Source organism: Mus caroli, chromosome 19 (assembly GCF_900094665.2).
Source record: "Mus caroli chromosome 19, CAROLI_EIJ_v1.1, whole genome shotgun sequence".
Taxonomy (NCBI): domain Eukaryota; kingdom Metazoa; phylum Chordata; class Mammalia; order Rodentia; family Muridae; genus Mus; species Mus caroli.
The window spans coordinates 32956386-32983150 of NC_034588.1; the positions used below are offsets into that span (position 1 = coordinate 32956386).

Genomic DNA, 26765 nt, shown 5'->3' on the forward strand with positions numbered 1-26765 from the left:
TCGGGAGGCAGAGGCAGGCGGATTTCTGAGTTCAAGGCCAGCCTGGTCTACAAAGTGAGTTCCAGGACAGCCAGGGCTATACAGAGAAACCCTGTCTAAAAAATAAAATAAAAGATATGACCTAATCCAAAAGGCTATCTGGAATTGACTACAGTAGGTGGTGATTTTACAGAAAACCAGTCTGGTTTATAGTCACTAATAGGAACAAAGACTCAGAGGCGCTTCGTTTCTTCTTACTTTAGTTAAGTAAGAAGACCTCGGAACCCTTGTCCTCCTTTGTTTTCTCCAGATGTAGGCCACGTGAAACTACAGCCTTCAGCCTTCTGGCCAGTCAGTCCATTGCAATTTATTATACCTTTAAAGAACTTATTTCTACCGAAAGTTAAGGTTTTGAAATTGTTTTGGAGAGCACAGTTCCCCACAACTGACATTTGAAATAATTCTGTGTAATATTTAACGTATAATATTTAAGGTAACATTTAACACATGATATGGCATATTAAAGTTGTAATATTATAGATAGGTTAATAACTTTATATAAAGGGCATATAAGGCTTATAAACCAAGAAGGAAAACATGGCATGTCTATATACATGTCACGTATGTATATTACAAGTTCTACTTGCTTGGCTTGCTAGTGACTACCTGGTTGCTGGATGCTTCTAACGTGAGCTGTCTTAATAGACATAAAGGCCTCATATTTGTAAATATCAGTATTTACGGACCTCATGTCTGTGCTTATCGCTCCTGTTCCTAATTACAGAAAGTGTTTCCTTCTAGTAGTGAAAGTGAATTGCTTCAGTTAGAACTTATTAAGACTTCCTCTGTAAAGAGGATCAAAGAATTAAGGAGACACTCTTAGGGATGTGAAGACTTACCAACTTAGTTACCAAGTCCCCGGGCCTTCTGGGGGCACCTAGTGATGCCCAGCATTTGTTTAGCATTCGAGGAAGTGACATCATGGTACATGCAAATCAGGAGCCACAGCTCCTGACAATGCTTGCTTTTCAAAGGATAAGAGTATATGCATTAGCCAGGCGGTGGTGGCTCACACCTTTAATCCCAGCACTTGGGAGGCAGCTCGGGAGGCAGAGGCAGGCGGATTTCTGAGTTCGAGGCCAGGCTGGTCTACAAAGTGAGTTCCAGGACAGCCAGGGCTATACAGAGAAACCCTGTCTCGAAAAACCGAGAGAGAGAGAGAGAGAGAGAGAGAGAGAGAGAGAGAGAGAGAATGTGCATTTACCTCTCTTTGAATTTGGAAGCATATAGTAAATTAAAACTGTATCAAAGTGGTCTGATAACAGAGCTTCTCATAACTCACCAGTGATAGAGGTAGTGAATGGGCCTCCCTCTCGGTGATTCTGTGCAACGTGCCTTGAGATTGCAAGGTGTGGTCATCCTCAAAAGCTAGGCGCCAGGAGTGCTGTATTTGTCTGCAGCTGTCAGAGCAGACCTCCTTCCCGCCAGCCAATCGAGGCAGATCTAGGTCCGCAGCTGCAGCACCTGTATTAATTCAGAGGTGCCCTACCTGGTTGCAGCTGCTGTTTTTTCAAAGGTGAAGTGATTGTGGGCTATCTCCACCTTTGCCTCCAGGGTCTCTGTCGCAGCCATCCGCCCTGAGGCTACAGCTACCACAAAAGGCACTACCAGCTTGAGTAGATAGCTTACAGTTCTCTCTTAGGTCATCACCCAAGAATTCCAGACAAAATGGAGGAAAGGATCCTCTAAACAACACTAGGGCTTCTGGGTATTTTGAAATGAGAGGTAAGAGGTCAAGATCCTTACTTAACAAATAGGACAGAAAGTTTCTGATGAACGTTTGTTGTCACCTTCTTGAAAGTCAGGGAAATATAATGTTGAATCTGCGTGACTTATGGCTATATCCATTTTTTAATTTCATCTTGTGCTAACCAATTTAAGCCAAGACTTGTATTATTCATTTGCCCCATAAATAACAATCTTAGCTTTAAATTCCTGGAGGGTGGAAAGCAGACATCTTGCAGGTCAGCTAGCTTTTCCTCCCGGCGTACTAAAAGGAAGCAAAGTGTATGAAGAAATCTGTTTCTAAGCATGTGTTTGTGCGAGGGACTTTAATTAAACAAATGCTCCACTATTGTTGTACCTCCATAGCAAGGAACAGTACAGATGTAGGGACTGTAAGTTAATTCGAAAGAATGTTTGTCTGTTGAACATGTATGTATGTAGTCAGTGGAACTGGTGGTGTGATACCACATACTTCACAAAGCTCCTGTGTGATGTGTGCCACTTAACTGATGAGAAAACTAAGGCGTGGCTGGTTAGTTGGCCTGGAACATACAGGAGCAACTGTATCATGATCTGAACATAGGCAGCCTTGCCTGCAAAGGTGGACTCAGTTCCTTTCCATTCAGCAAACACCTAATAAGAATGGGTTGCATTTTAGGCTCCACCTAAATCAGCAGGGGTGGTATTTGTGTGTATACATTTCTAGATATATACAGCCCTGCCTTTGGGGAGCTGATGCTCCCGTCACTGTCTGTCCATGTGGCCGACTTACATTTCCATGTGCCAACTTTCTTAAGATGCTTTGACGCTGGCGCTCTTTACCTGACTTTCTGTGAAGAAGACATTATAGATTTCATATCAGGAGAGACTGTCCGGAGGTAGATAATTCTTCCCAGCAGAGGTAACTATTCAAGGCAGATTGTCTTTCTCACCTCTTGAACTATGAAGAGGACGTTCCCGTGGTTCCACAGGTTCATGACTCCGAAGTCCAAGCTCATGTCTCCCTGCTTGAAATTAGACCCCTGTCTCTGGCATTCTAACACAGAGACAGGAGAGAGAAAAGAAATGTCTAGGGTGGTCCTTGAATACCTGAAAACAACAAATAGACTATGAAAAACCTCGAGGGTTTATTTTTTTATTTTTTTGGTTTTTTCGAGACAGGGTTTCTCTGTATAGCCCTTGGCTGTTCTGGAACTCACTTTGTAGACCAGGCTGGCCTCGAACTCAGAAATCCACCTGCTTCTGCCTCCCGAGGGCCGGGATTAAAGGCGTGCGCCACCACGCCTGGCCCTCTGAGTTTTTTAAGTCGTTTTTTTTTTTCCTCCCTCCTCCCCTCCATCTGAGTTTCAAGGTCCAAGATGGGATTGTGAGAGGAGGAAGAAGAGCTTTCACTCTTGAGGCTTTCCTCCTCCTCCTCTTCCTTCTCCTCCCCCTTCTCTTCCTCCTCCCCCTCGTCTTCCTCCTCCTCTTCCTCCCCCTCCTCCTCCTCTTTCTCCTCTTCCCCCTCCTCTTCCTCCTCTTCCCCCTCCTCTTCCTCCTCTTCCCCTCCTCTTCCTCCTCTTCCCCCTCCTCTTCCTCCTCCTCCTCCCCTCCTCTTCCTCCTCCTCCTCCCCTCTTCTTCCTCTCCTCCTCTTCTTTCTCTTCCTCCTCTTCTTCCTCTTTCTCCTTTCCTCCCTCTTCTTTCTCCTTTCTCCTCTTCTCTCTCCTCCTTTTCCTTCTCTTCTTCCTCTTCCTCCTCTTTCTCCTCCTCCTCTTCCTGCTGGCTGCTTGCCAGCCCAGCGGTTAACACTGTTTACCTGACAGTCCACTGCTGACTCTGTACTCCTCCCTGAGGCCTCGTCTCCTCCTAGCCCCTTAGGAGTCTGCTAATCCTGGCAGATGTGGGCTAGATAGCTCAAGTGAAGGCTCATTAACTCCCCATATGGAGAATCTGTATTTTATTGGGAGAAAAAAAAAAAAACAACAACAAAAAAAAACAACTTCTGTTACTCCCTCAGTAGAGGAAAGTAAGTTAATTCTTAATGTTGACCTAGTTATTAAAACTTTTATAGACACTAGTTTCCTGGTGGAATCTTCAAGATTCTCTGTCTTAGTTTTAAAGCTTGAGTGGGCTGCAGAGGACGGAGTCTCTCCTGACCCATTGCCTCCTTTCATGAATCATCTCAAGCCAATTAGTTATAATAACAAAATATGAAGAGAATTTTGCTGTATGTAATGTTTAAGACGGTGATAGAGCCTCAGAGTTTAGCTAGGGGTGTAGCTCAGTGGTAGTACACTTGCCTAGTATAATAAACTCCCCCACCAGACGGGCATGGTGGCACACACCTTTAATCCCAGCAGTAGACCAGTCTCGAAAAACCAAAACAAACAAACAAAAAGCCCCCCCACCCACCCCTGGGGTTTGATCCCAAATGCTCAAAATTGCTTGCCATGCAAGCTCGATGTCCTAAGCTTGATCCCAGAACCTATGTTAAAAGGAGAGAATCAACTTCTAAAATGTGTTCTCAGTCCCCAGCACACTGCTCACTACTGTAGACGTATGCGAAGATTCACCCCAGCACAGGTGCTCGCACGGGCCTGTGTGTGCACTGAGTAAACCTATAAAAACGTGTAAGATTCAAAGTAAATGAAAATAAAACTGGTCTCTTGGTACGAGGTCTGCTGTTTAATTCTTATCCACAGCCATTGATAAAAGTAAAAACTTTCCCTGGACTTTATCTTTCTGGTATTTGGTTGTTGATGTCGCTGGAGTTTCAGAGTGTCTCCTCACTTAGAATAAATACTCTGCCTGGAGATTTAGGGAATTGTTCTTGCTTTCTACCTTTAAATTTCCTGTCCATTCATCACCCCAGGACTTCAGTCTAACCTCCTACAGATCTGAAATGTCACAGTTCTGTTGATTGCAGAGATTCAGTTTTCCTTATAGTTTGATAGTATTTCAATTGTATTCTCTCTGTATGTGTGTATGTGTTCATGTGTGTGAGGGGAGTGTCTTGCTTGTGTGTATATTTGTGTACCACCTGCCTGCAATGCCTGTGGAGGCTAGAAGAGGGTATAGCATCCCCTAGGTCTAAAGTTAGTTGTGAGCCACTAGTTGGAATTCAAACTGGGAATGGAATACAGGTCCTCTGGAAGACCTCTCAACCTCTGAGCTATCTCTCTAGCCCGTCAGTTCTGTTCATCAGTCAGTCTTCAAGAATTATTGGAAATTGCTCCATCCAACCATTAATGCCATAGTAAAGAAAACTAGGTTTGTCATCCACACCCACCTCCTCTTTTCAAAGAAGGAAAAATGTTGACTTTTCATGTTAGCACAATACATTTAAACTGCTTTAACGTATTGGACTAGGAAGATGGCTCAGCAGTTAAAGTATCTGCCACAAAAGCGTGAGGACTTGAGTTTGGGTCACCAGCATCCATGTAACAGCTGAGTTTTGTTAGAGCAGTGAGAACAGAGACAGGTGGATCCCCAGAGCTCACTGTGTAGCCAACTGGTGCCACTCTGGTTCAGAAGTGTCTCAAAAGATAAGGTGAGGAAGGATGGAGACATGAGATGCCATCCTGTCTACACACTCACGTCCATACACGTACGTGCACAACAAAAAGAAAGCATGGTTTTTTGTTCCAGAGTCTTAGTGTTGTGCCTGTTGCTGGCATTCCCCTGCTGGGTTCTCCTCTCTAGCTCTCCCATTTGTCCCTCAGATCCATAGCCTTTGGGATTGTGCCTTGCAACCTTTCTAGCAGGCAAGGTGGGCACATGGGACTGACCTCTTGACCCCTGCACACCGCTGCTGCTTTTACATGCAGTTCCTATCATTTGCTCGTGTTCTGTTTAACACCGTTAACGAACTTGATATATCTCTATATAACTCTTTCCTGTGGCTAAGTCTCAACTCCCTGGTGTGATTTTAATTAACAGTCCTGGAAGGCAGGGATTATACCCCTATCACATTCTGTGAAGATTCACCCAAGAACAAAATCAAAGAAAAATAAAATAAAAAATAGAAGCTCTGTCCTCCAGTGTGACTATCTGGGTTGTTTGTTTGTTTAATAAGCATTTCTTTGAGTGCTTGCTACACTGGGGATGCAAAGTCAGGACAAATACCCTGGGCTCACATTCTAGTTCAGACTACAAAATACATTGGAGGCTCTAAGTCAGGGAGGTAGGTGACTTGAGAAAGTAAGATCCATGTGATCAATCAACTGTGATGCTTGGGGCTGAGAAGATGGCTCAGCAGGTAAAGCACTTGCCAAGCCACGTGAGGACCAGAGTTTAGATCCTGTATTCACATAAGTTCTGGGTAGGTATGTCAGCCCAACTGTAATGCCAGTACTCAGGAGACCCAAACAGATCCTAGAGCTATCTATATCGGCAAGCTCTATCTAGTTTTTATTAGAGACACGCCTCAATGGATATACTGGAAAGTGGTCAAGGAACATACTTGACATCCACCTTAGGCCTCCACATGCACGCGCATACTTGTACACATGCACCACACAGGTGAAGACACCATGCATGCAGACACATGCAAAAAACAATGTGTTGTCTTGTATATGTGTGGTCTGCGCCTACAGAGAAGGCTCGGAGATTTGAGGTGTCTAGAAGATGCCATTTGAAATCAGTGGATACCTAGAAAGTACAAAAGGATTGTTCTGATTTAACAGGAGTAGGCAAGATTGACAGGGTGTCAGATTGTAAGAGGGCGGACCATTTAGCTAGCCAGACGTGAAGGACCTGCATTAAAGCTTGGAAGTCATGAGGGACTGGAGGTGACAGGGATCTGGGGTGGCCTTATATCAACTGTTTTAACATTCTTTTAAGAACAAAGGGCTCTTTTAAAACAAGGGGGCAAGATGTGGCATACTGTAGCTAGGAGTCCTGTGGCTCTGCTGGGTGGGCACAGTGAGCAGAGTTGATTCATAGTCTGCTGACTATGAAGAGAAGAGATGATAGTGGCCTGAGCAAGCAGGGTTAGGAATCTGGGAGACAATGGCAAATTCCTGGACAGTTCCTGGGTTGTGGAAATGTTCACAGTGAGAGAGAGTGAGATGCTGTGCCTTCAGTCAGTTCTCTGTCCCCATCTTCCCCACCCCTGCCACTCTTCCATCACCAATTTTAAGCAGTCATTGACTTTGAGCTATAATATTTATGGTTGTAACATAAAGTCACTTGGGCCCAACAGAATACTTACATTAAATTTTAATAATTTTCTACAATCTAGGAAGACATTTACATTATAGAAGACAGTTTATATATTAACGATCCTCTGTTAAAAGACAATATTGGACATTTTTCAATTGCGGGCCCTGAGAGACTGAGGCCAGAATGCCAGAGGGAGATAGTGAGCCCTTCTGTAACCCTTTGGCTCCAGATGGCCATGATGTGCATGATCTTCATTCCTTCCACCAATCAAAACTGACCAGTGAAGACTTCAGGAAACGTCTTATGACCCCAAGAGCTGTACCTCCTTCTGCACCACCTTCTGAGTCAAGTCACCATGAGATGCCAAGAGAGCAAAATGAGGAAGAAGACCCAGCTGCACACAGGAGGAAAATGAAAAGTTATTATGCCAAGCTTCACCAGCAAGAAATTGATAGAGAGACAGAGAGAGAGAGAGAGAGAAAGACAGAGAACTATCTCTTGGAGATATACCGGTGTGCACAAAGGCTATGGGGAACACGAGCTGATAAGTACCACAGCCAACTACAGGGCCGTGGGCCCCACTGCTGAGGCAGACAAATCAGCAGCAGAAAAGAGAAGACGGTTGATTCAGGAGTCTAAGTTCTTGGGTGGTGATATGGAACACACCCATTTGGTGAAAGGTTTGGATTTTGTGTTGCTTCAGAAGGTGCGTGCTGAGATTGCCAGCCAAGAGAAGAAGGAAGAGGAACTCATGGAAAATCTCCAAAAGGAAACCAAGAAAGATGAGGAACCTGAGGACAAAATTGAATCTAAAGCATGCCTTAGCCGAAATGTGTATCGGATGCTTTTCAAGAGTAAACCATATGAACGCAATGAGCTGTTCTTACCAGGACGTATGGCCTGTGTAGTAGACCTGGATGATGAGTTATGCAGACACAGATCTCCCCACCGCTCTCATACGCAGCAAGGCTGATTGCCCCACTATGGAGGCCCAGACGACACTGACTACAAATGACATCGTTATTAGCAAGCTCACCCAGATTTTGTCATATCTGAGGCAGGGGACCCGAAACAAGAAACTGGAGGATAAAGGAAAACTGGAAGAAAAGAAACCTCCCGAGGCTGACATGAACATTTTTGAAGACATTGGGGTTTCTGTTCCTTCCACAACCAAAGCACCTCTGGACAAGAAGCGTGAGGGGTACCAGGAACATGACCATGAATATGATCGGGAGTGGGAGCGAGAGAAGGAAAAGAAAAGGCACCGTCACTTTGAGAAGCCAAAGGAGGAGGATGAGCCCATGGAAGTTGACAGAGGACCTGGATCTGCAACGGAGTTGATCATATCAATGAGACATTTGCTGGGTCTGCTGGTTGGGAAGGCACCGAATCATTGAAGAAGCCAGAAGATAAGAAACAGCTGGGTGATTTCTTTGGCATGTCCGACAGTTATGCAGAACGCTATCCAGCCGGGATGGATGACATGGCTGTAGATAGCGATGAAGAGGTAGATTATAGCAAAATGGACCAGGGTAACAAGAAGGGTCCCTTAGGCCTCCCGGGATTTTGATACTCAGGAGGAATACAGTGAGTACATAAACAACTAGGAGACTTTGCCCAAGGCTGCATTCCAGTATGGTATCAAGATGTCCAGCGGATGGAAAACCAGACGGTTCAAAGAAACCAATGAGGAGGCAGAGCTTTGACAGTGGAAGAAAATAAGTGCAGTCATTGAGAAGAGGAAGAGGATAGGGTTGAAGTGAAAAGACCGAAGTACTAATTAATCTCTAGTTCCAGCCATCACCACATGGCTGTTCTTAGTTGATTGTTTCTACAATTCCTCAGAAGGTTGCAAACTGGTTTTTGTTCGTGAATGTTTCTAAACTGCTCTTCTGAAGGCCCTGAGTTCAATTCCCAGCAACCACATGGTGGCTCACAACCATCTGTAATGAGATCTGACACCCTCTTCTGGTGTGTCTGAAGACAGCTACAGTGTATTTATTTATAACAGTAAATAAATCTTTGGGCCAGAGTGAGCAGGACTGAGCAAGTGGGGTTGACTGGAGCGAGCAGAGGTCCTGAATTCAATTCCCAACAACCAGATGAAGGCTCACAACTATCTGTACAGCGACAGTGTAGTCATATATATATAAAATAAATAAATCTTTCTAAAAACTGAGTGGTGGAAATGGGTGATGTTACTAGCTCTCCTCCTCTTCTGCCCCTTCTCCATCCATTTGTGTAGGGTGGGGAGGCAGGCATTTCTTAAGTTATTCTGTTAACTGTATATCCCATAACTTCATGTACTTGAGAATTTCTAAAAGGCATAAATAAAACTGAACTGATGCTTTTGTCTTGGCTCAACCCAAATCAGCTGTGATTTTTGGATTTGCACTTTGTGGGGGGTTGGGGTCTTGTGTCTGTAAAATGAAGTAAAAAATTCATGTCTCAGTGCTATATACTTAGACCACCAGGAATGCATTGATCTTACCTTGCCATTGTGTTTGTTGTTATTTTTTTAAATATTTATTTATTATATGTAAGTACACTGTAGTGTGTCTTCAGACACTCCAGAAGAGAGCATCAGATTTCGTTAGGGATGGTTGTGAGCCACCATGTGGTTGCTGGGATTTGAACTCAGGACCTTTGGAAGAGCAGTCGGCGCTCTTAACCACTGAGCCAGCTCATCAGCTTCTTTGTTGTTATTTTTAATCAGACTAATGTTTATATTTTAAATGACTTTTCTGTGGGTTTTATTGTTTTATTTTCTCGAAGCACTGGGAATTTATAGCCTTGTATCTGCAGGGCAAGCAAACCACTTGCTTTTTTTTTTTAAACTTTTTTGGGGTAAGAGACTCAGATGGTTTCTAAAGAAGAGAGAGAAGAAATCGCAAACTGGTGAATAAGAATTGTCCCATTTGAGCCAGATATCAAGTTCATCAGGGGTGGGCTTTCAGGTTTCAAAAGTACATGCCAAGCCAGCGCTCTCTCTCTCTTGGCCTAACTGGGATCAGGAAGTAGCTCTTAGCTACTTCTCCAGCCTGCTACTTCACACCTGCCTGCCGCGATGTCCCCTCCTGGGATGGAAATGAGCTAGTCCCTGGGGCTGTTAGCAAGCCCCCAGTTAAGGGCTTTTTCTTCCGGAAGAGTTACCATGGTCTCTGGTCTCGGTTTCTCTTCACAGCAATGAATGGATGACTAAGACACTGTTTGACTACAAAAGTGAGTAGGGACTCAAAACACTGGTGTCTCCAGAAAGGATGGGACCCAAAGGCATCTCTCAGTCTTACTCCAGCATCTCCATTTCCACGGCCACCGCAGGGGGCAGCCTAGGGCTTTGGCATCAGCACTCACTCCCTCCCTCCTTTGCTGGGGTATGTCCAAGATCATTTCTTAAAATACTGGGAAACTCACTTACCGATCACCAGCTGCGTTCCTCTCAGAGTTCTCAGAATGTTTGTACTCCTGGAAAAGACATTTAAAACACTTTCAGACACAAACTAGAACAATATTAGGCCATTGTGTGTGTGCTACAGTGTATATAGCAGGATCTTCCATGTCACATTTTAGTAGAATTTAGTGTGTAATCCATTGCCTATTTTATTTTATTTTGGTTTTTCGAGACAGGGTTTCTCTGTAGCCCCAGCTGTCCTGAAACTTACTCTGTAGACCAGGCTGGCCTCGAACTCAGAAATCTGCCTGCCTCTGCTTCCCAAGTGCTGGGATTAAAGGTGTGAGCCACCACGGCCCGGCCCCATTGCCTATTTTAAATATACTAGAAATAGGTTGGCTTTTCACATTTGGATACATTCGGTATGAAAGACACAAAGCCTATACTCACTTGACTTGTCTTCTTTTGCTTACTGTAATGGCTGTGTCTTGCAGAAGTCATCCCATCCTTGAGTCATCGTTTCAAAAAGGGGTCCTTAAGAAGATTTTAATCACTTAAAGCTCTATATTCTTCCTGCAGCGGATATTCAAATGAGTTTGTTTTACCTGCATCTAATTTACCTGTTTAGTTATAAAAATGGATAGTTTTAAAGGCATCCTGTTCTGCTCCATGCATTTTAAATTTGAGGTATATCTCTGGACACCTGTGCGCCTGGATTGTTGTTTTGTTCTTGAAGTCACCTCCGCAATCTGTCCCTAGCCAGAGGTCCTGCCTGTCTGGAGGAGATAAAGCGAATGCTCTGCATTCTCTCCGAATTCTTCAGCCACCTTTGCTCTGGCTCTTACAAAAGAGATGCTGGAACTGCAGCCCTGATTCTCAGAAATGGTGTGCAAGATTGAAGGTTACTTTGCAGCTTGCGCTTTGGAGAATTCTCCTTTGATATTTGGTCAGTAAGTGATGGCTACCTTGCTTTGCCTAGGATCCCAGGGATCCTAGATTATAGTCTTGTAAGAAGTGAAGTACTACTGGGTCTAAGTTATGCTTAGTAGGAATTTATGAGTTTGGGGAAAGCAGTAGGAGAGGAGGATAGGACACCTTTCAAGGAATCCTCCTTTTCTGTTAATGAATGGTGTCTCGGAAGTCTCAAAGTCCACTAGAAAGAGCACTGGGGTTTTTGTTTGTTTTGAACCTTGCAAACAGCAATAAATTTTTACTTTACCTGTATTTGTCAGTGATTCTGATTGCTAGACCTACCGTACTGCTACAAGTTCAATGATGATTTCTAAATAAGGTTCATAGCAAGCCAGTGTCTTTATGTCCAGTACAGCTTCGTGGGTCCAGTGTGGAGAACAATGCCTCCTATGAAACTGTTCTTCGATGTTTTAAATTATATTTATTTAGATGAATGTTTGTGGGTTTGTCCTCTGACCTATAGAGGTCAGAGAACAGCTTGCAGGGGTCGTTCTGTCCATTCTCTCCTTCCGTTGAATGCTGAGGACTGATCAAGTCTCCTCAAGGCATGGCTTCAAAAGTGCCTTTACCGGCTGAGCCATCTCACCGCCCCAAGGAGAAAATTCAGTGAGGTGACTCAGTGCTCAACGCTGACCATTGCTTTTGAACCGGCCAGGCAAAGCGTACCGGTCATTGTTAAGACTGAAAACAACCCTGAGAGGGATGGCGAGGATAAGAACAGAGATAAAATTCGGCCACAGCTACGTGTCACTCAGGAGCAACAAGGGTGGGGGGCAGGGCACTCAGGGTGTCCCAGGCGCCTAGGAGGAGCACGAGCCGGCGGGCGTGGGCTGGGGGCGTGGCCGGCGGGAAGGGGCGTGGCCCGCGCGGAAAGGGCGTGGGGATGGGGCGTGGCCTGCGAGAGAGGCGTGGCCTGCGGGCAGGCGGGCGGCTCTGGCGGTTGGAGGTGGGTGGAGCTGCCCTTGGAGGCGGCACCGGCCTGGCCCCGAGGCCCGCCGCGCCCTATCGCGCCAGAGCCGAGTGGCCCCGCGGAGCCCGCGCGCTCCCGCCTGCTGGGGGAGGGCGGACAGGGCGCGGGGGACCAGACAGGCCGCGGCGGGCGCTGTTTCTCTTTCGCTTTCCCGGGCTCGGAGGCGGGCGCGCCGGCGGGTTGAGGAGCGGCGGCGGCCGCTGGGTAGGTACCGCGCGGGGGCGGCCCGGCCGCGCGCCAAGTTTGCGCCGTCGGCCGCGGCGCCCCAGACACCTGCCGCGCCGGGCGCTGGAGCCGGAGCCGCTCGGGGGCGGGGCGGGCGCGCGGGGCTTCGGGGCTGCGCTCGGGGGCGGCGCGGCCGGCCCGCGGAGACTCGTCCTGTCCCGTGGTCCCCGCGCGAGTAGCCCGGGTTCCTGAGCCGAGCACCTGCCCGGCGGTGAAGGGCTCGAACCTCCGGGACCCGCGCCGCCTGACGCGGAAAAGTTGCCGCCGGCCGGCCGCGCGACACCGCAAGCGCTCGCTTCCTTTCCGCGTCGGGGTGACAGGGCTCTGGGCTTGGGATCGGGACTGCGTTTCCCACCGGTTTGCCTCGAGCGAGCGCTCGTGTAAGTCCTGGGAGCAAGGAAAAGTCGAGAGAGGAGCGGGGACCCAGGCGAGGATATTAATGCTTTGCTGAAGGTCACGAAGGCCAGAACCCCGACATTGCAATTAATTAAATTACACTTTCTGTCATATCCTTGACACTATTTCCCCAAGGGGTAGACGCTCCGAGCTTATACCCTGAACGTTCACAGTGATTGTGTGCTGATGGAATGATGCCTTCTAGACTTTTCCAGTTATTTTATACTGCCTATGAGTTAACAACCAAGGTAGTGGAAAAGTTTCTGCCTAATGAGTGAGATTCGTGTAGGATGAACCTACTGAAATCAGCATCTTCATTGTTTTCTAAGGTCATCTTTCTTGTAGGGAATTTGCAAAACTTTTAAAATAACCTAACAAGCTAGTGATTCGTAAAATTCTAAGAAGAATTAATGACATTTCTTCAGTTTTCACTGTTCACTATTTCATTTAATCATCACCTTTCTAGGTTGCTGGAGTTCTTATTTTTATCTTACAAATAAAGCAATGAAATAAATAGCTACTTGAGACTAACTGTGGCTGGTATCTGTTAGAACTTTCTCACTAGTAGAGGAGAAAAAGAATGAATTTTGGTAGAGTGCTTGCCTAACATGCACTGTGCCTGAGTTTGATCCCTGTCACAGTGCAAACTGGGAGTGGTAGGTCACACCTGTATTGCCAGCATGCTAAAGGAGGAGGCAGGGGGATCAGAAATTGAAGGTCATCCCCTCTAAACCAGGAGTTGTATGCCAACCTGGGCTATAAGAAACCCAGCCCAGGAAAATAAGAATGAATGAATGAATGTTAAATCAGAGTGAAAAAAAGTAATTGGGGAGAAGTAAGCATTAACAAATAGGGATTACAGTGAGGACAGTGTCAGAAGGGAGTCTCAGGGACAAGAATGATGCAGTAATGAAGAGGAAAGGGGTGTTGGACAGAAGATAGGAGCCTGCAGAGTCTATGGTGGGAAGAATGTTCCTGTCAGTGTACCTGAAGTGTTGAAGGAAAGGTTAGAGTCAGTTTGTAATGGAAACCAATTAGGAATGTGGTTTACATATCATGGGACAGACTAAAAACCTTACATGCTTTTTCTGTTTGCAGAGAGGAAGCACCAACTTTTTTTTTTTTTTTTTTTTTCTGTTTGAGAAGTACTACATGTAATAAATAGAATAAACCTGATAGCAGAATGTCAGATGCCCTGCCTTTGGTAGGGGGTTGCTGACTTCAGTTGTGAGACTTTGTCGCTTGTATCGGCAGAGGCTCCTGGTAGGAAGTCAAGCAGGTAGTAAAAGCCCAGTACTGCTGAGGAACAGCCCTAACTGGGTTCAGCAGCTTTGGGTGTCATGAGTTGCAGTGATAATTGAAGCTTCAGAACTGGGTGAATTTGGTAACTCTCAATTAATGAGAGTAGATTTACAGGTTAATACTACACTAAAGGTTGTGTCCTGCTCATCACATTTCCACCCTGAAAATGTACTGTTAATGATATTAAATACAGTATAAGAAATGTGATGCCTTCTCTCTGTGACTTTGGGACCAGGTATGAGAAAGAGGACAGCCAAAAGGAGTGATGCTCAGTGACCTGCACCCAGGCCGGACGCTCGTGCCTCTGGACGCCTCCTACACGAACATTGCGCTAGCTCCTGGGACCAGCTCTGCATCCCCTTAGTGCTCCTCTGCTTCAACTGCTCAAGCCAGCTGACTGCGAATGGCTACCCAAAGGAAACACTTGGTGAAAGACTTCAACCCTTACATCACCTGCTACATCTGTAAAGGCTATCTGATCAAGCCCACGACAGTGACGGAATGCCTCCATACATGTACGTATTTCTGTGTCATGCTTTCTATGTGAAACCCAAATTCACCTCGGCGTGTGTGCCTTTAAAACTGTTGTGCTCTGTTTTAGTCTGGATTTTTAAGATTTAGAAAGTAGTCTTAATTACTTTCAAATTAATTTTCAGAATATTTGTCACTGGGATGCTAATAGCATGAAGTTTTCCTATCAGTTGAACCCTAATACATGTTGACTTTCTTTTTTTTTTTTTTTCAAGACAGGGTTTCTCTGTGTAGCCCTGGCTGTCCTGGAACTCACTTTGTAGACCAGGCTGGCCTCGAACTCAGAAATCCGCCTGCCTCTGCCCCCCAAGTACATGTTGACTTTTAAACCCAGTTTGTAAAATGTTCTTAAAAAGGCTTTAAAATGGTTATGAATTTGCAAAAAGTGAAGTATTTCAGATTTTTAATATTTTCAAAAATGACCCTGAAGGAGTTGGCTCGTGCCTCTGACTGCTTCCTTCACCAATCACACTATTGTCGGCATGACCCGAGCATCTGGTAGAATGCATGTCTACAAGCCTACTTCCTGGGGGGCTCCTGTGCCCAGAATCTGTCCTTCAAAGGGTTGGCTTGGTAATTCTAGAGCACGCTCAAGTCAAGTTTGAGAATGTTGTAATATTGCCGTAGCTGAGGAATTTCTAGGATTTTACTGTCTCCTGCCTTACGGAGGGAAAATTGTTTTTTTAACCACTTGTATAAGTATACACACTTTCTGTGCTTTCTGTTACTATAATTTTATCTTCTTACTCAGCGAAACTTAATCCCAGTAGCCTCAGTTTAATATCTATCATATGTTCTAAACTAGATGCTATATGTATACCGAGGCCATTTTAGCTTTTCATTAATCTTGAAGCAGTTTGCAGTGGTTATAGGGGAAAGAATATTTAGATTATCCTAATTTTTATATGTACAAAAAGTAAGCTTCACTAACCGTGTCTCACAGCTGTTGAGTGGTGGACCTGAATTCACATGCAAAGCTGTTTAGTTTCTATGCCTTTTTTTATAATTTTTGTTGAACGTGCTCCTCCCCCCACCCCCCAACGAATGGATAGACTATACCCACAAATGAATGAGCCAGATAGAATCACTAGAAAATTAAAATGATAAATGTTATGTTATATATAGTTTAATCACAGTTTTAAACACAGAATTTTACTGAAAGCTGTTTGAACATACTGAGACCTGATGGGTCTTGTGGTCAGGTCTGGTTACATATACTGTGGAAAAGCTATCTAGTGGTATTGATGAATACTCCCCTGGGATGTTAACTGGCTCACGCTGTTCATTAGCAGTTAACTATGAAATGTCTTCTATGGTAATTTGTCCTTGCCTTGTATTTAATTTGAACAATTAATAATTAACTGTCATTGAAAACATGTATTGATTGCCTACTACGTGTCAAGTACAGTGCTAAATACAGATACATTCTAGGAAGGGAAACTTAAATTCAATATTTATTGGTGACGAATGGCATGAAAAGGAGCAGATTGTAGGCAGGGACAGGGTTACTTTATATGATGTCATGTCAGCTTCTCTGTGCTGTTTATACAGAAAGCTTAAGTGGTTGAGCTCGATAGGAATACAGGAAGAACCTTCTAGACAGAGATTAGCAAGTAAGATCAGAGAGTTTGACCTGGACTATGCTTGGCAGGATCTAAGAGCATCATATCAGTTAGAAGGCTGTCTTACCCACATGTGTGTGCACACACATGCCACCTGTAAGACTTAGGCGTCAAACGTAGTGTGATTTGAGATGGAGGCAGTGAAGAGTGAGCCGACTGGATGTTTGGGGGAGGGGAAAAGCCATTAAGAAGTGCACGCTGGAGTGGACAATCGAACGTCGTCTCTTGACTCCAGTTGTACCTGCACATGCCTGTGTATGGTCCACAGTCTGCTTTGTCTCACTGATACTAATATTTGTGCATTTTTCTATTTGGATCTCTAGCAGAAATGGCCAATTATGAGATAAGATGAAAGCATAAAGCTCCCAATTTCTCTCTACTACAAGTTTTATGTCCTGAAAGATATTTTGAAATAAAAATCCCAAATCATTATCTCTTATTTTGAAGAACACCAAAAGATCCTAGAAGTATTTATTACTGGTTACAAGTAAAAATTATTTTTATGTTCTTTTTCCTGAAATTCCATAAAATTCCTGAGATTTCCAAGAAATTTTATTTAGCTACTTCTATCATTGATTTTTTTTTTTTTTTTAGGTTTTTTTTTTCGAGACAAGGTTTCTCTGTGTAGCCCTGGCTGTCCTGGCACTCACTTTGTAGACCAGGCTGGCCTCGAACTCAGAAATCCACCTGCCTCCTATCATTGATTTTTAACATTGAAGAAAACACTGTTCTTAGTTAGGGTTTTACTTTTGTGAACAGACACCAAGACCAGGCAACTCTTATAATGGACAACATTTAATTGGGCTGGCTTACAGGTTCAGAGGTTCAGTCCATTGTCCTCAGGTGGGAGCATGGCAGCATCCAGGCAGGCCTGGTACTGGAGGAACTGAGAGTTCTACATCATCATCTGAAGGCTGCTAGTGGAATACTAACTTTGAGGCAGCGAGGATGAGGGTCTTAAATCTCACACCCACAGTGACACACCTACTCCAACAGGACCACACCTCCAAGTAGTGCCACTCCCTGGGCCAAACATATTCAAACGACTACACACTTCTAATATGCTTTATAAAGAAGTATCATTTTCCATCGGAAGATTGGCTGAGATTTTCTTTTTTTAATTGAAAATTTCATATAATATAGTCTGATTATTGCTCCAATCCTTCCTACTCCCCCCACCTACCAACCTAACTGCATGCTCTCCTTTCGTTTGTTTAAAAAAGTAAACAACAGGGCTGGGCCTGGTGGTGCACGCCTTTAATCCCAGCACTTGGGAGGCAGAGGCAGGTGGAACTCTTAGTTTGATGCCAGCCTTGTCTACAAAGCGAGTCCAGGACAGCCAGGGCTCTGTTATATAGAGAAACCATGTCTTGAAAACCCAAAACAACAACAACAATAAACAAACAAACAAACAACAACAAAAGACCAAGAAACTTACCTGTGTGTGCATACATACATACATACATACACACACACACACACACACTAACTCAAAAAAAAAAAAAAAAACACAATCAGAAACCAAAACACACAAGCAAAAGACCAATAAATAAATTTTTTTCCAAAAAAGCAATATTAAACAAAAAGACTATAAAACTACCACTTAGTTTGTTTTGTGTTGGCCATTTGCTGAGCATGGGGACTGTTCTGGGTAATATACCCAGCAAGCCTCCTCCAGAGGGGGAGACTAATGTTTCCTTTGCCAGCGGGTGCCTACCACAGGTAGCTTGTTGGTTGGGGTGGGAGCTTATGTGCACTTACTCCTCTCAGTGCCAGCCGAGACCTCATCTCTCTTGAACCTGTGCAGGCCCTGTGCATGCTTCTACGATCCTTGAGTTTGTTTGTGTGTCAGTCCTGCTGTGTGTAAGGACAGTTTCCCTGGAATCCTCTCTCATCTCTGGCTCTTACAGTCTTTCTGCAATGAGCCCTGAGAGGAGAAACTGATGAAGGCATCTCACTTAGGAATGAGTGATCAAAAGTCTTTCATTCTGCACTTTGTCCAGTTGTGGGTCTTTGTTAGTTCCCATCTACTGCAAGAGCTTTTCTGATGATGGCTAAGTGAGGCACTGATCTATTAGTGTGACGGTGCTACCTGGAGTCATTTTACTGCTGTGCTCCTTTAACAGAACAGGAGTTTCCCTCTAGGCTTCTCTATAGTCAATGAGATCTGTAAATATTACCCCATGCAATAGGGCTTTACTGTCAGTTTATGGAGAGCAGCTGAGAGCCTTGCCAGTAGCCTGTTGAAATAGTAGTTGAAAGCATAAAGAGGTAACTAACAAAGTGCACAAGCCATTCTAGTAGAAACAGTCTTTGGCAGTGGCCTGGCCCCTTTACTGAGGGTTGAAGTGATAGAATTTTGGTGAAAATAAAATGGTAACTCCAAAACGTGGAGTCTCATCCACAGAGAACCCGACTGGCAAGTGTGGAGTCAGGTCTGAGGATTCTATAGCACATAGGATGAGGGTTACTAACCGTGGAGTTTTGGATTCTTGGGTCCTGTATATTTTTTTTACTGAGCCTTTTGGGGCAATAATGGTATTTGCAGAGCACTCCCTTGTTTGTTTTGATGACATAAATAGTATCATAAAGCAGCATCTAGTCTTCCATGGGCTGTTCTGATGCGTGGTCATATTTGGGGTCTGGTTTTTCTGCTAGGGTTCTTCACATTTTAATAGTGTAGAACAATACAGTTTTACAGTGACTTGAAATGGGGATAAAACTGAGAAAAGCAGCCAAATGGGAAAGGCAGAACTGAGAAAGATTAAGTGACACTGTGACACCGTGTGGTTTTAGATGTTGACGTAACTTTAGAGTTTATATGATGCTATATCTGACTGACATACCTCCACAAAGACTACTGTGGAATGACTGCTGAGTAAAGAATGATTAAGCACCCGTTCTTGCTGTGGGAGCTTAGACCTCCATCCCATTGGTCAGACAAGTAGAAGAAAAGTAAAGCCATGCTAGTGAGCAGAACCAGACATGGGATGTGCCCCGAGCCCAGAGGTGACGTTGCCGAAGAGTGAGGGAGTTAAAAAAATGTATAAAATAAGTGCAGTAAAACAAATGGACATGAGAGAGTCACAGGTGTGGCCAGGGTATGAGAGCAGAGTGGTAGTAGAGAATTTCGGGGTCCTGAAGCCTTAAGCCTTTCCAGGTTGGGCCAGATACCCTTGGCCTGACTGCAGCAGAGGTGCTTCGACATGGACAAAGTTACCTCAGCCATCTCTCAAATTACTATATATGTATATTTTACGTCCCCTTCCTCATCTTCATTTTTTAAAAAATGTTTTTAGTTGAAATAGAATTCCATCGTTTCCCCCTTTCTTCCTTACAGCCCCTGCCAGGTACCCTCCCTCCAAACCCTTCCATGCCCCCTCCACTCTTAACTCTTTTCTTTGATTATTGTTTCGTACATATGCATGCATATGTATATGCAAATAAATAAATACAACCTGCTGAATTTGCTTTTGTTATTTGTGTGTATGTGTTTTCAAGGATGACCACTGTGTTGGACAACCAGTAAGGAGGCTCATTTGTCTCTGGGGGAGGCTAACTCTCTCAGCCATCGTTCCTTGCTGGAGTTCTTTGTCTAGTGGTGGGAACCAATTGAAATATTCCTCCTCCCACTTTGATATGTCCAATGATACTCATATTTTTCTAATCATTTCTAGGAGAGGCTGTTTCACAGTAGACTTCCTGGTGTTCTAGCTTTACAGTTTCCTTCCAGCTCACTTCTCTCGTGTTCCCCAAGCCACATCTACAGGAGTTGGCATAGCTATGTATCCCCATAATCCACTGCTCTGTGCATTGTGTCCATTTGTAGCTTTCTGTGATGGGTTTCATTTGCTGTAAAGCCCAGCTTTTTGTGAGGACTGGTAGCTACAGTTATCTATGGGTCTAAGGATAAGAGAATGTAGTAAGGAATTACACTGATCTAGTAAAATGGTTGTAGTTGATTGTTTTTCAGTGACCATGAGCTCACTATTCCCAGCAAGCTGGGTAGGTGTTCAGTACCAGGCACACCACCCTGCCATTGTGTGGGCCTTTGGTCCAGTTCAACAGCAGTTGGTTGGTTCTCTTTACTCTCAACAAAATTGTGACAAAGTCCCAGTCCGTTTAGTTCTACCCTGTCCTACTCCCCCCCCCCCACCTGTCTCACATTTCTTTCTCACCAGATTCACTGTAGCGCATTCTTCTGAGTATCAGGGTGGTTATAGCGAAAGACATAATGGGTTTGTCCCATTTGTCGTTTTTCATCCTCACACCCCCCCCCCCAAAAAAAAAGTCTCAAAGGTGTGCTGCTGATGCCAGGATAAATTAAAGCTGTTTACCTGTGGCTTGTTTGCCCTGCTTCTCCTTCTACCTCACACACACGGGGAGACACTTGGTTCAGGTACTTACTTTCCTTGGTGTGAACTTCTTGTGCTCTGTTCTCTGTCAGCAGTCATTGGTCCTTGATATCCACTCCCTCTAAATTCTGTCTAACACATGCCCCTCTCCTGCACAGATGTAGGATAAGCAGCACCTTAATATCAGCCGTGTGAGAAAAGCACAAGCACACGCTGATTCATTACCATGTCTTTCCTTTCATCAGTTCAAACGCAGTGCTAGCTAACTTGAAAGACACGCACAGTGTTGGTTAGGCATAGTTTAGTGTAGGTTAGAATCAGTTTTTAAAGATCTATCTCCTAGAATCACCATCTGTGAGTATATAAGAAAAAGATGGACTCTAGAGTAGGGAGTGGTGTTTGGTGGCCAAGACCAGAGGCTGTCCTTTGTCTCATAACAGGTCCTCAGGAGTGTGTGGGAGTTGTCTAAAGTGTGACATAGACCTGTGATTATATATGTTATAGACTTAGCAGGCTTTTCGCTGAAGTCAGGGACAAAGGAGCTTCATCCCAAAAGCTCAGAAGTGATAAATGCAATGCCATGCATTGGTTTTTAACCCTTTTTAGGTCAAGAATATTCTAGTTCTTCAGAAAAAAACTGTGTTCATAGACATGAAATTCTTTGGTATGGGATTTTTCTTTTTACTCTTTCAGAAATTATGGCAGTAATAATCCCTTGGAATAAGACATATGTAAAGAAGACAGGTTCACTGATTGATATAATTGATGATATGATGAACTCACTGTTTGATATAATTGATGATTGATACAATTGATGATAGGTGATTTTTGTCTCACATTAAGAATTGAGTTCATTCAGTGGGCTAATGTGTCTGCCACCAAGCCTAAGTTGGATTACACACACACACACACACACACACAGGGGTGGGGGAGAGAGACAGAGAATGTAATAGAATGTAGGAGTGGCTTTTAATCACGATGGCAGATTTTAATTGCTAATTCATTGGTTTTTGTTTTTAAGAGTTATTTTAATCATACGTATGTATTTGTGGGTTTGTGCACATGAGTGTAGGCACCCATAGAGGGGTCAGATTCCATGGAGCTGGAGTTGCAGATGGTTGTGAGCTGCCCACTGTGGGAGGCAGAACCGAAAGGTCCTCTGTAACTGTGTAAGAGCAGTACAAACTCTTAAGACTGAGCCATCTCTCCAGCTCCTATTTCTTGTTTTTGAACAAATACCATAGCCATATGGCTACTTAGTTAAGGAGTAGGGGGCTGATATTTAATGCTAAAATCTTATGCCCCATACTCCTGCTATTCAAAGTGCAGTCTCCAGGCTGGCATTATCCATGAGCAACAGTGTCACCTGGGAACTAATTAGCAGTGCAAATTCTTGGGCTTCACTGCAGACCTGCAGGATCAACCTCTGGGGATAAGGGTAGAAATCTGTATTAACAAGCCCTCTAGGTGATTTCTGTGTTATACTAGAGTCTGACAAGCACCACTCTAGGCCAGACCTTTGTCATCCTAGCATCCCTTAAATTAGACAGCTTACAATTTAATCATACTGTGATTAAAATAAATGTTAATAAAAGATTGAAGTTGTAGCTATTATTTATGGAGTTTGAGCTTTCTTTTCATTCATTGTCTTATTGAATTTAACTAAGACCCTTATAGCTGGGTAGTATTATTTGATCACTCAACAAATGTTTATTGGCACTTACATGTGCCAGGGATTATTCTTACCGCAGGAAACAGAACAGACAAGACAGGTCCAGCCCATGACCTCCTAGAACTTATGCTCTGATAAGTAGACCAACAATGGGCAAGAAAAGAATGAAGTTTTAGGTTCTGTATGTAACAAATGCTGTGGGAGAAATGCAGCAAGAAAAAAAAAAAAAAAAAAAAAATCAAATCGGTAAGGCATGTGCCTCTTTTTAAAAGTGGATGTTAAATTTACAACTTATCATTTGAACTCTGGACCTTCAGAAGAGCAGTCGAGTGCTCTTACCCACTGAGCCATCTCACAATCAAAACAAAAAAAAAAAAAAAAAAAAAAAAAAGGCCTTTCTTGGTAGTTACTATTTAGCAGAGACCGTAGGATAGGAAGACATGGGCTACAGTAAGGCTTGAGGGAAGTGTATTTCAGATCCTTGTTCCAATTCTCACAGATGGAGGATTGAGAAATACTAAAAATCACCCAGTAAATAGTTCCAGAGCACGGTCGTCATCTCACTGTCCAGCTCAGGCACATCTGCAAACGCATTGAGACATTTCCCTAACTCTCTTCTTTCTTCATCTAGTTACATTTATTTTTAATATTTCATTAACATTAGTTATATGTGAGAGAAAAAACTGGTTTCATGAGGTATTAGGTACTCAATAAGGATATAAGTCTACTATTAGTTCTGAATTGAATAGGTATTCTGATTAAAAAGATATTACTTTTGATGAAATTTCTAATGCTTTCTTTAGTTTTGGAGTAAAAATCTGTTTTTAGAAAAAGAAAACGTCCAGATTGAAACTCCATTACCATAGGCATACACACAACATCATAGGTTGCTGTAAAAATGAAGTCACCATCATACTGAGTTAAAGCTTCAGATAGTGCTTTGACACTCATTAATAAGAGTGATTACAGTGTTCATTTTGATGAACATTGAAATAGGAATAGTTGCTGATTTCAAACAGTCTAGGTATTAGCTGTTATAAGATTAAAGACAGATTATGTTAACTAAGCTTTTGAATTTTTTTTTATTTGCAAGCTGGGAGATAGTGAGGAATAAACCAGATAGCATGCATCATGGTAGGAGACACAGAAGGATAAACTAGGGTTAACAGAAATTTAAAAACTGAAATTATCTTGTATATTGATGTCTGATAAATAGGGACCAGAATGAATTGAACCAATACCAGCATTGAACTGAAGTCAGAGCATATAACAGAAAGTCATCAGTGCTAGAGATAATGGTAAATAAAGAGTATTAATTAAGAACCCAGCCTCCAGGCTGACCGTAAACTGGAGAGCTACTGTCTTTATTATAGAAAATAATATTTCTTTTGGATTCTTTGAAGAATCTTCACAATTGCTGAGGCTTTCTATATACTGATTTCAACAGACTACTGTATTTATAAAGTTAAGTGAGTAAACAAAACTTCTTCATTAGAATATTCGGTTTCCAGTTGAGAAAATGGTTCCTGTTGGAGTGGGTATGTTTTTATTGTTGCTGGTAAGCCAGAATTCCTTCATTTGCCATGTAGGTTTCTTTCTGACTTGACTACAGTGATACAGTTATAGGCCTAGAATCTGGGCTCTCTTTAGTATCCTAACCCCTATGACTTCCTTTTGTCTATACATACTTATTGAACCTGCTCTTGTTCAGACTCTGGCCCAGATACTTGGGGCATAGTAGGCAGTAGAGTATGCAGTAAAGTAAGTAATAAGTGTATGTTAGAAGGTTGGCATTCTCAGCTGTACATAAAGGGAAGGCCAGACTGAGGAAGGGGAATTGGACAATCAAGAAGGTGCTGCAGTTCCTAAAAGTCTGTGTCCAGGAAAAGCTTCAAGGCAGCCACTTTTGAGTTTGTGGTATAGAAGCTACTCCATCAGACACCTGAGAGATGTTCCAGGCAGAGAAAATAACTAAGATGAAAGGCTTGAAGGTGTGAATGTGGCTGGATAGCAGTGAGTGCAGAGGTGGGGGGGGGGGTGGCTGTGGGCACAGACAGTTAAGGATTTGGGTGGTTTGGGGTTTAATTTTTATTTTCTTTTATTTTTTATTAGATATTTTCTTTATTTAAATTTCAGATATTATCCCCTTTCCTGGTTTCCCCTCTGAAAACCTCTTACCCCTTCCCCGCCTCCCTCTGCTCACTAACCCACCTGCTTCCTGGCCCTGGCATTCCCCTATACTGGGGCATAGAACCTTCACAGGACCAAGGGCCTCTTCTCCCATTGATGTCCGACTAGGCCATCCTCTGTTACATATGCAGCTAGAGCCATGAGTCCCACCATGTGTTTTCTTTGGTTGTTGGTTTAGTCCCAGGGATCTCTGGGGTACTGGTTAGTTCATACTGTTGTTCCTCCTAGGGGGGCTGCAAACTCTTCTGCTCCTTGGGTACTTTCTCTAGTTCCTTCATTGGGGACCTTGTGCTCCATCCTATGGATGGCTGTGAGCATCCACTTCTGTATTTGTCAGGCACTGGCAGATAGGAGACAGCTATATCAGGCTCCTGTCAGCAGGCTCTTGTTGGCATCTGCCATAGTGACTGGTTTTGGAAGTTGTTTATAGGATGTGTCCCCAGTTGGGGCAGTCTCTGGATGGTCATTCCTTTAGTCTCTACTTCACACTTTGTCTATGTAACTCCTTCCATGGGTATTTTGTTCTTCCTTCTTCTTGAGTTTCATGTATAATGCCAGTCGTATCTTGGGTATTCCAAGCTTCTGGGCTAATATCCACTCATGGGTGAGTGCATATCATGTGTGTTCTTCTGTGATTGGGTTTCCTCACTAAGGATGATATCATCCAGATCCATCCATTTGTCTAAGAATTTCATAAATTCATTGTTTTTAATAGCTGAGTAGTACTCCACTGTGTAAATGTACCACATTTTCTGTATCCATTCCTCTGTTGAGGGGCATCTGGGTTCTTTCCAGCTTCTGGCTATTATAAATAAGGCTGCTATGAACATAGCATGTGAGCATGTGTCCTTATTAACAGTTGGAACATCTTCTGGGTATATGCCCAGGAGAGGTATTGCTGGATCTTCCGGTAGTACCATGTCCAATTTTCTGAGGAACCGCCAGACTGATTTCCAGAATGGTTGTACAAGCTTGCAATCCCACCAGCAATGGAGGAGTGACCCTCTTCCTCCACATCCTTGCCAGCATTTGCTGTCACCTGAGTTTTTGATCTTAGCCATTCTGAATGGTGTGAGGTGGAATCTTAGGGTTGTTTTGATTTTCATTTCCCTGATGATTAAGGATGTTGAACATTTCTTTAGGTACTTCTCAACCATTCGATACTCCTTAGTTGAAAATTCTTTGTTTAGTTCTGTACCCCATTTTGAATAGGGTTTTTGGTTTTCTGTAGTCTAACATCTTGAGTTCTTTGTATATAGTGGATATTAGCCCTCTATCAGATTTAGGATTGGTAAAGATCTTTTCCCAATCTGTTGGTTGCCTTTTTGTATTATTGATAGTGTCCTTTGCCTTACAGAAGCTTTGCAGTTTTATGAGGTCCCATTTGTTAATTCTTGATCTTAACAGTACAAGCCATTAGTGTTCTGTTCAGGAATGTTTCCTCTGTGCCTATATCTTCACACCTCTTCCCCACTTTCTCCTTTATAAGTTTCAGTGTCTCTGGTTTTATTATGTGGAGTTCCTTGATCCACTTAAACTTGAGCTTTGTACAAGTAGATAAAAATGGATCAATTCACATATTTCTACATGATAACTGCCAGTTGAGCCAGCACCATTTGTTGAAAATGCTGTCTTTTTTCCACTGGATGGTTTTAGCTCCTTTATCAAAGATCAAGTGACCATATGTGTGTAGGTTCATTTCTGGGTGTCCAGGTCTATTACATTGATCTATCTGTCTGTCACTGTACCAGTACCAAGCAGTTTTTATCACAATTGCTCTGTAGTGCAGCTTGAGGTCAGGCATGGTGATTCCACCAGAGGATCTTTTATTGTTGAGAATAGTTTTTGCTATCCTAGGTTTTTTTGTTATTCCAGAAGAATCTGCTGATTGCCCTTTCTAATTCCTTGAAAAATTGAGTTGGAATTTTGATGGGGATTGCATTGAATCTTTAGATTGCTTTCGGTACTATATTAATCCTGCCAATCCATGAGCATGGGAGATCTTTCCATCTTCTGAGATCATCTTCGATTTCTTTCTTTAGAGACTTGAAGCTCTTATCATACAGATCTTTAACTTTCTTAGTNAGAGTCACGCCAAGGTATTTTATATTATTTGTGACTATTGTGAAGGGTGTTGTTTCCCTAATTTCTTTCTCAGCCTGTTTATCCTTTGTGTAGAGACAGGCCACTGATTTGAATTAATTTTATATCTAGCTACTGCACTGAAGCTGT

At 43.4% G+C, this 26765-nt stretch overlaps 1 protein-coding gene and 1 pseudogene across 4 annotated transcripts in view; both read left to right on the forward strand.

Moving 5' to 3' along the window:
- The window catches only part of LOC110285462 (polycomb group RING finger protein 5), a 107318-nt gene that overhangs the window by 49595 nt on the left and 30958 nt on the right, over nt 1-26765 (forward strand). The window contains exons 1-2 of one of the 4 annotated variants that reach the window (XM_021151645.1): nt 12283-12444; nt 14399-14678. In XM_021151645.1, the coding sequence (XP_021007304.1) occupies nt 14567-14678 (112 nt within the window). In that variant the 5' untranslated portion in view covers nt 12283-12444; nt 14399-14566. Of the gene's footprint in view, nt 1-12282; nt 12445-12645; nt 12846-14398; nt 14679-26765 lie in introns of those variants that run through there. The other 3 variants (XM_021151649.2, XM_029472859.1, XM_021151646.2) reach the window with 3 other exon arrangements.
- On the forward strand, nt 7091-8687 carry LOC110285461 (annotated as a pseudogene).